Source organism: Emydura macquarii, unplaced genomic scaffold (assembly GCF_026122565.2).
Source record: "Emydura macquarii macquarii isolate MOO-44397 ecotype Brisbane River unplaced genomic scaffold, CSIRO-AGI_Emac_v2 contig_1254, whole genome shotgun sequence".
Taxonomy (NCBI): domain Eukaryota; kingdom Metazoa; phylum Chordata; order Testudines; family Chelidae; genus Emydura; species Emydura macquarii.
This window is the reverse complement of record NW_027131391.1, coordinates 8000763-8013162: the sequence shown is the minus strand read 5'-3', so window position 1 is coordinate 8013162 and position 12400 is coordinate 8000763. Positions and strand designations below refer to the sequence as shown.

Here is a 12400-nt window from a genome sequence, read left to right as displayed (position 1 = left end):
CGAGAAACAGAGACTGCCTCATTGCCATGGAGATCCTTGGATAGAAAAGAGGCAAAGTATTTCCATCATCTTTGCCCTTCAAAGGGCACAGCACTAAAACAAATGTTCTACCCAGTTACAAGGCCCTCGGGGCACCCCAGCTTCTTCACTCACCACATGGATCTTCAGGTCAATGGACAGACGGATGTGGTATGGTACATCATACTCCCGCATGTCCACGATATTGTCCATCTGGTTGACAGTCTTCTTCGAGGGCCCCTCATCATCCATGGTCAGGCTGCCCCCAGCTAGAGCACTGCAAGGGTCAGGCGAAAAGGATGGTTTAAATAATCAGGCTATGCACAGATCTCATATTTAGGGGGGCTGAACAGGGCAGCAGGAGATTCAGCACCAGCAGATGCTAGGGTAGGCACCAGAGGGAAATCTTCCCTATTAATTCAACAGCCAACTTCAGGAAAGGAAAAGAACAGGTCCTTATCTTAGGCTCACTGTGGTTCTTTGTGGTGTTCTGTCTGTGTGGATCTTCCTCAAAGTGCACATGTGCCTATTGTGCGAGAGATTTGCATGTTTGAGGCTCACGCTCACCTTGAGTGGGATCCACATGGACAAAGGAGAACTGGGACATTTGCTGTGGTCACGAGGGTAAGCATCAGCTCAGGGAGTTCCCTCCCCATACAGATGAACTGACATCAGCATAAGTAAATTTAACACCACACAAAGGTAACGGAGCTAGAGTTAAACTCTTTCAGTGCTGGTTAGAGAAGGTCTGGGTCACATGGGGAATGCCTCACGAAACACAGTACAAGAACATAAGGATATCCTGCTGGGCCCTGGGACCAGTGCCTCAAGGTGTACTGCCAAGCCAAGGAAGAGAACATCTACCTGGACAACATGGATGTGTAGGTGTCGCTCGCCTGGTCTCGCTCCCTGTTCTTCTTCACAGCAGGAGAGATTTCCCTCCGCACCTTCACCAGGTCATCCACGGTGTTGAAGGACAGTTTGATGTAGTTCCTCTTCAGGCCCACCAGGTGATTGGGCTACAAAGCAGCCAGAGGAAGAGACAGTGAGAACAGGGGTTGTACTAGTCGGGAGGAGAGACTGTAGGAGTGAGAGGTGGCTGAGAAAGGAGATTGTATCAACCAACAGGGAGGAGGTGGGCCAAGAAAAACAGCATGAATTGGGGAGATGGAGGTAAGAAGAGGCCACAGAGCAAGGGGCTGAGGGCTGGGGAGTGTGTGTGTGGGTGAGTGGCGAGAGAGGTAGGGAAGAGATAATGGGCCTGTCAAGAATTGATGTCATTTCCCCATGATCAATGTCCAGGCCCCATGCCTGGTATGCAGAGAGAACAGAACTAGGAGGACACAGCCACACAGACCTGTCTGCACCCGCTCTTCCCGGACCTATACTCCCCTTCCCCCATTAGAGCTGTGCAACATGACAGCAACAGAGCAGGAGGCAGAGTAGCTGCTCACCAAGTCCAGATCCTCTTTGGGAACAGTTTCCAGCTTTGCGATTTTCCCCTGGTACTTCTTGGAGAGGAAGGAGGACACTTCCCGCTCGCAGCCCTGCAGAAAGACTTGAGCTTCAAGAGGGCAGCCAAATCTCTACCCATCAAAACAGAGCAGATTTACAGATACTGTCTCACTCAGTTCTTGAGGATGTGTTCCTGAACCTCTAGATGTGCAGGGGCTTTAATGCTGGCTGACCTGACTGGAAATCAGTCCCTTCACACTAGGACAGGTTTGTTTGCTTTTTTAAACAAACATTTCCGGAAATGTAAAACCCCAGAACTGCCATCCATGCACTCAATTTTACAGCTAACCAGGTGAGTTCTCCATAGGGACAGAGCAACGGGGCACTGATCCGTCAGCCACATACTGGGCCTTGACCAGCAATAAAAGGTGCATTTAGTCACAGGAGTGTGTACAGAAGCCAACTGAGGCTTCTGGTTAGGAGCTGACGGGCTCGCTGAGGCTTAAACTCATCTTAGCAAGAGCAGCAGGTGGCTGGTACTTTGGGGGCAGCTCATTCAGAAACACAAGCAACTCTCCTTTGATACACTTAGAAGGATTGTATACATTTGGTATAGCTGGTTCCCATTTATTTCAGCTCTACAGTGACTTTACAGATAGATAGCGCTGGTGAGGCTTCAGACATCAGCACTGTAACTAGTGCTGAATTCAGTATCTTCTAATTTTGCTGGCTAATATTAATGTTCATTTTTAAACATTTTTTCCAATTTTTATCTATTTAGATTTTCACAGTTGCACAAAATTATGTGATTTAAGCCTTTTATTTTCATTGATTTAAATGTTCAGAATTGCAGGAAATTATGCAAGAGTGACCAGACAATTATTTAATGACAGATGTTGAAATTCGAGAAATTGGTAAACTGTCAACAGCTCATGTCAAAATATACAAAAGTAAATATCTTTAAATCAAGCTCTAATGATTTTTCAAGCAGCATTTTTCTTATTTTGCCTATCTGTAAATTGTGATTGTTGTCGATGGAAACATTTTTTCATTGGTTTGTGGATGTGCAGTGAAATCAGCATTTACCAGCAATTACTGATAACCAACTAATCCGTCCAAGCCCAACTATAACCATGGATTTCTGTCTCACCAGCCAGGACACCCACCCCAAGCCCTCTTATTATACTGCTGCCCCAGTCCTGCACCTGCCTAACTCACGTCCCTGAATCATTATGACCAAACTCTGCCTCCACATTCTCCCTGAAGCCCTGCTTGCCAGCCCCACAGCCACAAAGTCCATACCCACCTTCCGGGTTGCAATGTAGAAGTACGGCTTATAGGGCAGGGCCACCTAGAAAAGAGCAGAGACAGTCAGCATGGCACACACCTAGCTAAGAGGGGAGAGGCATACAGTTCAGCACATTCCCCTGCTCTGGGTTAGTGCATGAGACATACACAGACCTGCATATTCCCTCTGGTCTCTCTCTCATTCAGACAAGAATCTAACACACCTCTTCCCATATACTCTCTTGTTGGTCCTGACACCCACCCCCACCTCTCCAACCCCCTCTGGCTCTCAAGCAAAGTCCAGCAGGGGCCCTTCCCGCCCCAACCTGTGCAGATAGATTTCCATGGCCTCCTTAAAACCTAAGCAAGAAGGAATCAAAGCATGTGGACCCCTAGGAAAAGCAGAGCTCCTGGGGCAAGAACATGGAAGAGACTATAGAAACACACACCTCCTGCTACCACTGCAATCACTGGCCATTATGAGCAAACCTTGTGCATTGACCCTCACCTGCTTCTGACTGAGACATCCAATACACAGCAACACAGGCAGATGTTATGCACAGGGCCTAATCCCAGCTCTAGCCAACCACCCCTACCTACACCCGGCAGCACAGAACAGTGTGATCAGACTGTTTCCTTCATTGCATGCAGTGTTGTAACCGTGTTTGTCCCAGGATGCTAGAAAGAAAAGATGGGCAAGAGAATATCCTTTGGAAAGTTGCTCCAGTAAAAGATATTACCTTGCCCGCCTTGTCTTTCTGTTTCCTTAGGGCTATTCACAATGTCCTTTTAGGGATCAATGGAGAATCAGGAAAGCGTCAAGTTGTCAACTGAACTGCAAGGAAATCTGGTGGGTCTGTACCCCTTAATGCAGTCACCCAACTCCCATCAGCACCCCTCTGTCAACCGGACTTGTGCACCTCAAAGGACAAACAGCCCTTTGGTTTCAATGCGGACCATTCTCCGGTGGCAGTCAGGAAGCAGTTTCCAGTGTACAGCTTCCCAAATCCTACCCCCGGGACCAGCCAGACTCCTTTGTGCCCAGGAGCAGCCGCTCCTCCGTCCTCTGCAGCTCAGGGGCCTCACCTTAAACCTGCTGCCGTCCTCCTGGATGAAGTAATAATCCACACAGCTGACCAGGCGTTTGTCATCGTCCAAAACCTCCGTCTGCCAGCGGGAGAAAACACATCACAGCGCCCAGCCTAGGGCCGCAGCACGTCAGCCCCGCACCCCGCGCGCCGGCTGTCCCCTCCCCCAAGGCTGCCCCATCTCCGCCCCAGCCCCCCCGAGTCCCCTGCATCTCCTCGCACACCCGGGGCACCGGCTCTCCAAGCGCCGCCGCCCGGGCCCAGCCGTGTCCCCCCAGCTCCCCGGGCCGCCGCGGACAGGCCCCTCGGGGCAGAGCCGGGGCCGCCTACCGGGTGCATGTTGATGAGCCAGCCCGTCTTCTCCCCCGGCTCCTTCGGCCGCTCGAAGCCGAACTGCGCGTCCAGCCGCTCGGTCCGCTGCCGGCGCTCCAGGCGCTTGAGGGCGGAGAGCCCGGAGCCATCGTCCCTGCGGAGAGCAGCGCGTCAGGCCCAGCGGGGGGAGAGGGGCGGGCCGGGGGTCGCCTCCGAGCCTCCCACCCCCGCTCCTCGGTCCCGGACCCGGACCCGCAGCGCTGCCCCTCACCGGGCGTTGTCGGGGTCCCCGCCCGCGGGCTCGGCGCGGCGCCGCCCGCTGTTCCTCAGCACCATCCCCGCGAGCCGGCGCCTGCAGCTCCCGTCTCGCGCCCCTCCCGCCGCGGCCGGCAACGGAATTTCCCGCGCTGCCCGCACCCAGCTGCTCCCGCGAGATCTGCCTGGCTCCGCCCCCTCCGCGGTCGCCTGTCTCGTTCTCCGCCCCTCCCCCCCGACGCTGCGCCAATCGCCGGGTGCTACTGGCGCACGCCCCTCCGAGAGCCAATGGGAGAGATGCCCTCCGCTCCATCGGCCCGCCCCCGCGTCGGACCAGCCCCGCCCCTGAGCCGCAACCCCACCTCCAAGCCATACTGGCCCCGCCCCAACACGGATAACTCCGCCTCCCGCGGGCCTGGCCCCGCCCTCGCGTCGCCTGCCCTGACTCCTGCACTCGGAGCCCCGCCCCTTGGCTCGCTGGCCCCGCCCAGCTGATCCCTCCCGGAACCGAAGGGCACATGCGCAGTAGCCAGCCCCGCTCCGCTGTCCGGCGCTGGCGGTGGTTTGCTCTTTTGCTGCCGCTGCAGCAGCGCGATGTGCCCGGCGCTGTCCAAGCCCCCCTCGGGGCCGCTGCCTCAGAGGCTGCTCGCTCGGTATCTGCTGCTGCTGCGGCTCCACCCGCTGCTCACCAAGGCGGTATCCAGGTGAGCGCGGGGCTGGCGGCCGTACAGGGGAGAGAGGCGGGGACCGAGCGCCCCCCCCCCCGGGAACCAGCCCCCCCGGGAGAGACCGGGACTGAGCACCTCCCCCCCCAACGGGGAGGCAGCTGCACCCCCAGAGACTGGGAATGACCCCTCCCTGGACCTGGACCGATCACCCCACCCCCAAGAGATCAGGACTGATCGCCCCTTCCCAGGGAACCAGTCCCCCCCCCCCGAAGAGACCGGGACCGACCCCCCACCCCACTGCTAGTGTGGGTGCCCGGCTGTGGCTTGCGCAGGTGCCCTCCTACCGAGCCCGTAGCCAGGACGCGCTGGGATCCACGTGGATACAGCTGGCCCGGTGTGCCCAAGGGCAGAGTCCTGGTTCACTCGGTGCCAACGAATGCCGGGCTCCCCCCCATGTAGACAGAGCGGCCGCTGTCTGGAACAGGGCGGTTCTCGGGGCAGAGGCCCAGCTGCTGGTGGGGTTGCAGGGTGCTTGGCCCTCGCCCCCTTGCTCTTAGGGGCTGGGCACTCCGTGGGGCTGGCGCACCGCCTGTCAGCCAGTTCTCCTTGTGTCTGCTGACAAGGTGCTGCTGCAGCCTCGGACAGATGCTCCTGGTCCTCTCACCCATGTGGTTGTAATGGGTCAAAGGGGGCTGCAGCCGATTTCACCTCTGGGCCGCTTTCTGGCCCAGCTGGTCAGTAGCCCCACAAGAGGCCATAGTTGGCTGGGTTCAGCGGCCCGTGGCCAGTGAGTTGGGGGGGGAGGGTGTCTCCTTACTCACTGAAGACATCTGTACCGCCTGCGCCGATTGCTCTTCTCAGCAGAGGCACCAAGGACTGCCTGGGTCACAGACACTGAGCTCCCCTCTACATCACAGTTGTTGCTGGAGTGGGAGAAACTTGCCCTGCCCCCAGGCTGTACCTGCCTTGTGGATAATACAGCGCCTAGGGCAGTGGGGCCCTACTCTATGATTGGGGTCCCTAGTGCTACCACAGTCTGGATAATAACACCAGTTTCCAGAGCCACTGGGTTGACACCTCTTGCCAGCACGCCATATGCCAACTTAACCATCCAGCTTCCCCCAGAGCCCGAGGAACCTGATTGCTGGGCCAAAGTCCACATTCTGGATCCAGAAGTCTTCAGGCATTTTCCCTGCTACTGATTTAATGAACCGATGAGCTTATCAGCAGGGCTTTTGCAAGGAGGCCCAGAGGTGCCCCCTCTGCAGAGGCTGCCAGCCTCCTCCCAGCACAAACTGAAGGGAGCATTGAGGAGTCCTGCTCCCATGCAGTGCAAAGAGGGTCTGCCAGCCCCGAGGGATGCACTCTGAAGCTGTTAGCACAGACATCTCTGTGTTTGAATGCTACAGATGGGGAGACTCCCTGCCCTGGTTTCTGAGCTGGACATGGAGATGTTGCAAACTGCAGGAGAGTGAGTGCTGGCAGGAAGCAGATCTGTGTTGAGCAAGTGATAGTACAAGGCTGGGTGGGGCGGGCAAACCAGACGCCCACACGTTCAGGTGGGTACATGCCCCAGTTTGGGATTTGCAACTGTTTAGGGCTGAGGAGCTGAGAATCAGGACTCCCGGGTTCTGTCACTGACTCCTGTGACAAGTCGCTTCCTCTCTGTTTTTCCCCAGCGCTAAAATGGGAACAGTGCTGCCCTGCCTCACAGGAGGGTTGGGAGCCTTTACTGTTTGTAAAGCACGTGGCGATTCCTGGCTGAAGGTGTGGTGAAGAGTGAAGTGCTGCGAGTGTTTGCCCCATCGCCGTCTGATACACTGAGCCCAGCCCAGTGTGAATAACTGACATTGCTAATCTCAGAGCGCTGGCTGGCTTTTTCTTCTCTCTCTAGTCCCCTCTTTAAACCCTCCCCTCCTGTTTTACCCATCCCCCTTCTCTTCAGCATCTCCATTGCCCTAGACTCAGTTACCCACTTTATGGCCTCTGATTGGGGGGAGGGTCAAAGGAGGAGAAGTGTGGCCTAGTGGTTAGGGTGCTAGCCTAGGACTTGAGGGACCTAGGTTCAAGTCCCTGCTCTGCTAGAGACTTCCCTGTGTAACCTTGGGCCAGTCACTTCAGTCTCTGTGCCCCAGTTTCCTTCTGTACAATGGGGATTAATGGCAGCTTGTGAGGATCAATACGTTAAAGATTGTGAGGTGCTCAGACATTACACAGATGTGGGCCATGGGAGTCCCATAGGTAGATAGACAAGGCTCCTCTCTGCTCCCTCTCACCAGCTCCAGGATTTCCTTGGCTTTCCTTCCATTCCCTGTGGCACAGACTAGCCAGCAGGAGGGGCGGGCAGTAAGGACGATGAATGAAAAAGAATATCTACATCCATTTCTGCTCTGGCAAATGAGTCTGAAATGTTTGTTGCCTCAATGATGGGGATAATAGTGCCTGTCCTTGTAAAGCTCTTTGAGATCCACCGGTGAACCATGTTACACAAGTGCAAAGTGTAACCGGTGTCTTGCAGGCTGTGGTCAGTGGGAGCCATCTATAGATAGAAGTGGCTCTCCACTGGCTCAGCACTCTCCTCCCCTTCCTCCCCCCTGTGGCTGCGAGAGCCATGCTGGGCTCTTTCCTTCCCACACACCATCGCCAGTAATGAAGGGTTCTGCAGGCCACCTCTGGCGCAGAACAACACGTGTGATTCCATTGCCCCAGGGAGGTTGCGTAGGTGGCCGTGATTGAAGTTCAGGGCTGATCAAATGCTCGTTGCAATCAATGTGGAAGGCTCCAGCAGGTGTCCGTGGAAGCAGGATTTGGCCCACGTCGAACTAGTCTATTTAACTGCACTCAAGGAGGGGCCTTCAGCGCTCTTTCTTAGCTGTGTCGGCTTTTCAGGGCAGCACAAACTTCCTGGCCCCGAAGCCTGCAGCTCTGGCTGGCGCACACTGGGAGCAGATCTCCCGGGGCCATTTTCGAAGCAGAGCTGCAATTCAGACGACGCTTTCAAGGGCACAGACTCTGCAGAGAGTATTGCTTTCAGCTTGGCAGCTGGCAGAAAAGCTGCTAATTTGCAGGGTTGCTTAAGACCCTGCTGAATGGATGGGGCTGCAGTCAACAGACCTGGTCTTCCGCAGAAGCAGGGCTCAAATGAAGGAGGGCATGGGCGAGGTGGTGACCCTGCTGGTACCTCATTCGCCTCTTCCTACAACCCTTCTCCTCTGCGGGGTGGTCTCTTTCTCTGGTAGCTCAGATCGAGCACCGAGGCACAGTTCGGAATCAGAGGATGAAATTGAGAAGGAAAACCTGGCTTAAAGATCAGGAAGAGCTGCCTGATGGTGAGCTGTATCCGGGGATGGAATTTTCTCACTAAGGTGATGGCCCCATCACCTGGGATATTTTAATTGAGGCTGGCTGAAGCATGGGAAAGTTGTAGGGAACAGGCCTACAGCACCCCTGGGGAACCTGACCGAATAGGTCTGTTCCAGCTCTGATTTCCATGGCGCGGCATATAGACCAGCTTGATGCGGCTGCTAATGGTGTGTCGTGAAATAGTTACCAACTATTGTTTTTATCATTAGTCTTCAGAATCAAGACACTGCTGAGATAAATAGGAGCGGGTTGCACATACTCTTTGCAGACTCTGGAAGACCCGCACCGTGTGTGTGTGTGTGTGTGTGTGTGAGAGGGGGGGGGAGTTATGACAGGGCATGTTTTCAGCACAGCTATAAGGTGTGGAAAGTGGTGGGCTCCATAGTGGCTGCTGGGAGCATTTCCCTGGCTACCAGCTGCAGGATGTGAGCCAGTGTCACTAAATCTAGATAAAAGATGCAGAATTTCTCACCCCCCTCCGTACCCTAGGCTGGTCTTCTGATCTCATCTTCCCTCTGCCTTCAGTGCTGTTTTGTCAGCGCTTGGGAGCCTCCTGTCCCAGGTCATTGAGAGGAACCGGAAAAAGCCAGGATCATCCAAAAGCCTGGACCTGAGCGGGCCCTTGAGATTCGCCATCTATGGGTAAGTGCCAGGCAGGGGCGCAGAGCTGGGCTGGATGCCTCCTCTCCCCCCAGCAGTTCCATAGACAGTCTGGAAGGGGAAGATGTGTTCATGATAGCGCAATGCAAAGTCCCTGCCCGGTGCCTCTGTGCTCAGCCAAGCACAGAAGGGTCAGGAGATCCTTGTAGGTGTGACTGCCCTGACCCTCTTATCTGCAGTGCATACATGGGGCATTGTGTAGCCCTGGTTTTCTGGTTACATGTAAACCATGCAGTGCGTATGTGGTGTGCAACATGACAGGGTTGGAGCAGCCTACTGGCTCTTTCTGACTTCAACATGCCACGAATGGGAGCTCTTTGAGCTTTGTTTGTTTATCGCTTTAACGCCAAACGACATCTTAACCCCTTTCAGTCACCTGATGCGTTCCGAAGCCTTCGTGCTTCATTTCACTCCAAACATACCGGGAACCACAGGCTCTGTTCATTCATCACGGAGGAAGTCACAGCAGTGGCTGATGTGGCCCAGCTTCTGTACTGTGCAGAGATGTGGAGGAGAGTACTGAATGGGGACGTACACAGGTGTCCATGTAACGGCTCCCATTGTTGGTGCCAACGGGGCCACTTAATTTGGATCATTTTACCTGGAAAATAACATTCTGAATAAACAAGACAGGGGTGATCAGGTGGAGAAATATGAAGCCACTAGAACTGGGGAGGATGCAAAATTGTATCTCAATTCCTGCTCATGGGAAAGCTGCAAGGTTTCACTCCGTATACCCAGCTGCTAAGGAGAGAAGCACAGGGGCCAGTTACATCACTGAGTGCACCTCTGGAAGGTGCTTGGATACCATGGTGATGGGCGTGAATAGAACAGAGGGTGTTCTGAGTTGGTGGTCTCCTCTCCAGGATACACTGCTTTGCAAAGTGCTTCCCCCCTCACTGTTATGGCGTCGTTGGCGTCTCTCTCTGGAGCAAGAGAAAGGATGGTCTGGTTAGAGCAGTAGCATAGAACTCTCCGCCACAGACTTCCTTTGTGACCTTGGGCAAGTCACTTGTGTCTTGGGACCTCAGTTCCCATCTATTCAAAGGGGATAACAGCAGAGGATGTTGTGAGGGTAAACACAGTAGAGATCATGAGGTGCTCAGACACTATGGTAACGGGGGCCAGCTAAGAACCTACTGGGGATGGATGAAAGGCTGAGGAAGGCTGGAGGACAGCGATAAAGCATAGTCATGCCCTCTGGTTTGTCAGGTTCCTGTTCACAGGGCCGCTCAGTCACTATTTCTACCTGTACCTGGAGCAGCTGATCCCATCAAACGTCCCCTTTGCAATGGTCAAGAGGCTTCTGCTGGACCGGCTGGTTGTCGCTCCACCCTTCCTGCTGCTTTTCTTCTTTGTCATGAATCTGCTGGAGGTAGGTGCCTATCTCCAGTGTGTGCTCTGCATCATCGTGGAACAGACACCCTCCCCCCGTGTACCAGCCCCTAAGCTGTGGGTCCGCTCCCTTGGCTGGAGTCGGGCTGTAGGTTTTGGGGTTTGGTTCCGGAGACTGCAACAGATAGTTAAGATAGATCCGTGTGCTTATGTGACTGGACGGCATCTACCTCCTTGTCACCTCTGATCTAGAAGAGGGTCAGCAATTAGAGCAAAGGACCTTCTTGCTCTGCTGCTGTCTTCCTGTGAGATCTGGGGCCGCCCACTCAGCTGCTTTGGGCCTTGGTTTGCCCTGCTATCCTGCACAGCGGGGATACTCGTGTTTAACGTCGGCATGGGAACTGTGATGTTCTGAGCGTGCTGCATGGCCGGTTGCTCTGTTCCCCTCTGCTGGAAAAGCCAGCTTTGGCTAGCATGATGAGCCTCTAGGCAGGTGAGTGCTTCTCTGGCTGTGCTCTCAGTTGGGATCTGTATCTTTGTAACCCCTTTGCGCACATGGCTTAGGGCTCTGTAAGGTGAGTTTCGGGGCCTCTTCCTCTGGAGTTTAGGAGGAGCCCTCCCCGGGCATCACCGTTGTTCCTTGCGTTCCAGGGAAAGGACCTGTCTGCATTTGCTGAGAAGATAAAGAATGGATACTGGGTAGCTCTCAAAATGAACTGGAAACTGTGGACCCCAGTCCAGTTTATTAACATCAATTACGTCCCTATGCAGGTAAGTGGCTGCCTGCTCTCACGCTGTCCTTGCCTGTTAATTCTGACTGCATTTGCAGCCCTACATTCCAGGCTTATGGCATGGGATTTTTTCCCCACTACTATTTGCCCAGGGCACGCGTATCAATCACCCCAAGACCCCCTTCCTTTTATATTTCTGTTCTCTGCACTAGCAGCCTCCCTCAGTTGTCCTTGTGCTTAAGATTTTGGCTTATATCCATTATCACTCCTTGGCTAGCTACGGAACTGAGGCCTCCTTTACCCCAAATCAGTTGTTCATATGTGAAGGATCGCACGAATCCAGACAGACCCTGATGCTTTTGTCAATAAGACATTGGCACTCACATCTGTATCCTAAGTGTGTGTTGCATCCCCAGCAGGAAAGGACCCAGTTCTGTCCAAGGTACTGTAGTTAGGTGACTGTCAGCCCCTGGCCGGTGTGTATCTTGACACTTCTCTCCACAGTTTCGGGTGTTGTTTGGAAACCTGGTTGCTCTCTTCTGGTTTGCCTATCTGGCCTCCATCAGGAAGCGATAGCAACACAGCTGTAATTTCAGACTGACCTCCATGGCCTGTTGAGGCAATTGCTGTTGGTACTCAGAACTCACAGCCCCCACTTCAATCTGGGAACATCTACAAGAACTGACACCACTGCAAATCCTCCATGATTCTACACTGTGCACAGAGCCGTAGTGCCACGCACAATGAGTAGGGCGCTTATCCCTGACGAGGAGCCCTGGGCACTAGCCTACTACAAATAATACTTTGATTCTTTTCTGACTAAGACCTGCAATAACTGCTTTCTAATGCCGCTTAACAATAATAACAAAATCAACTGCTAGGGGAAGAAACCAGCACAACGTTTTTTGGGTTTTTTTAATCTTCATTTTTAATTACAATAAAACTTCTGTTTCACTTACTGGTGTTTTACTGTGGTGCCTTTGCCGATTATGCTTGATTTGGGAAAGCTGCGTGCGGAAGTGGACTGTCTCCTCTTAGTTGCAGGATGGGATAAGATGGTCTCATCCGCAAGAGCAAGATGAAGAGAAATGTAGTGGGGAAGGAGAGCTGATGACATCAAAAAGGCTGATGTGCTTGATGCGTATTTTGCTTCAGTCTTCATTAAGAAGGTTAATGATAACTAAATACTCAACCCAATTAATATTAACAAGGGGGAAGGAATGCAAGC

General features: G+C 53.8%; 2 protein-coding genes across 2 annotated transcripts in view; one reads left to right on the top strand and one right to left on the bottom strand.

Annotated features, from left to right (window-relative positions):
- The window catches only part of POLE (DNA polymerase epsilon, catalytic subunit), a 32865-nt gene extending 28273 nt beyond the window's left edge, over window positions 1-4592 (bottom strand). Inside the window, exons 1-7 of the mRNA XM_067550180.1 lie at window positions 4432-4592; window positions 4179-4314; window positions 3847-3927; window positions 2780-2824; window positions 1473-1565; window positions 883-1037; window positions 154-295 (exon numbers count right to left, since the gene is read on the bottom strand). Coding sequence (XP_067406281.1) covers window positions 154-295; window positions 883-1037; window positions 1473-1565; window positions 2780-2824; window positions 3847-3927; window positions 4179-4314; window positions 4432-4496 — 717 coding nt within the window. The 5' untranslated portion in view covers window positions 4497-4592. The remainder of the gene's footprint in view (window positions 1-153; window positions 296-882; window positions 1038-1472; window positions 1566-2779; window positions 2825-3846; window positions 3928-4178; window positions 4315-4431) is intronic.
- A 367-nt stretch (window positions 4593-4959) lies between these two features.
- On the top strand, window positions 4960-12130 carry PXMP2 (peroxisomal membrane protein 2). Its single transcript, XM_067550297.1, has 5 exons — window positions 4960-5119; window positions 8972-9088; window positions 10319-10481; window positions 11093-11212; window positions 11677-12130. The coding sequence occupies exons 1-5, from the start codon at window positions 5010-5012 to the stop codon at window positions 11746-11748; spliced, it is 582 nt and encodes a 193-aa protein (XP_067406398.1). The 5' UTR covers window positions 4960-5009; the 3' UTR covers window positions 11749-12130.
- Window positions 12131-12400: the final 270 nt, after the last annotated feature.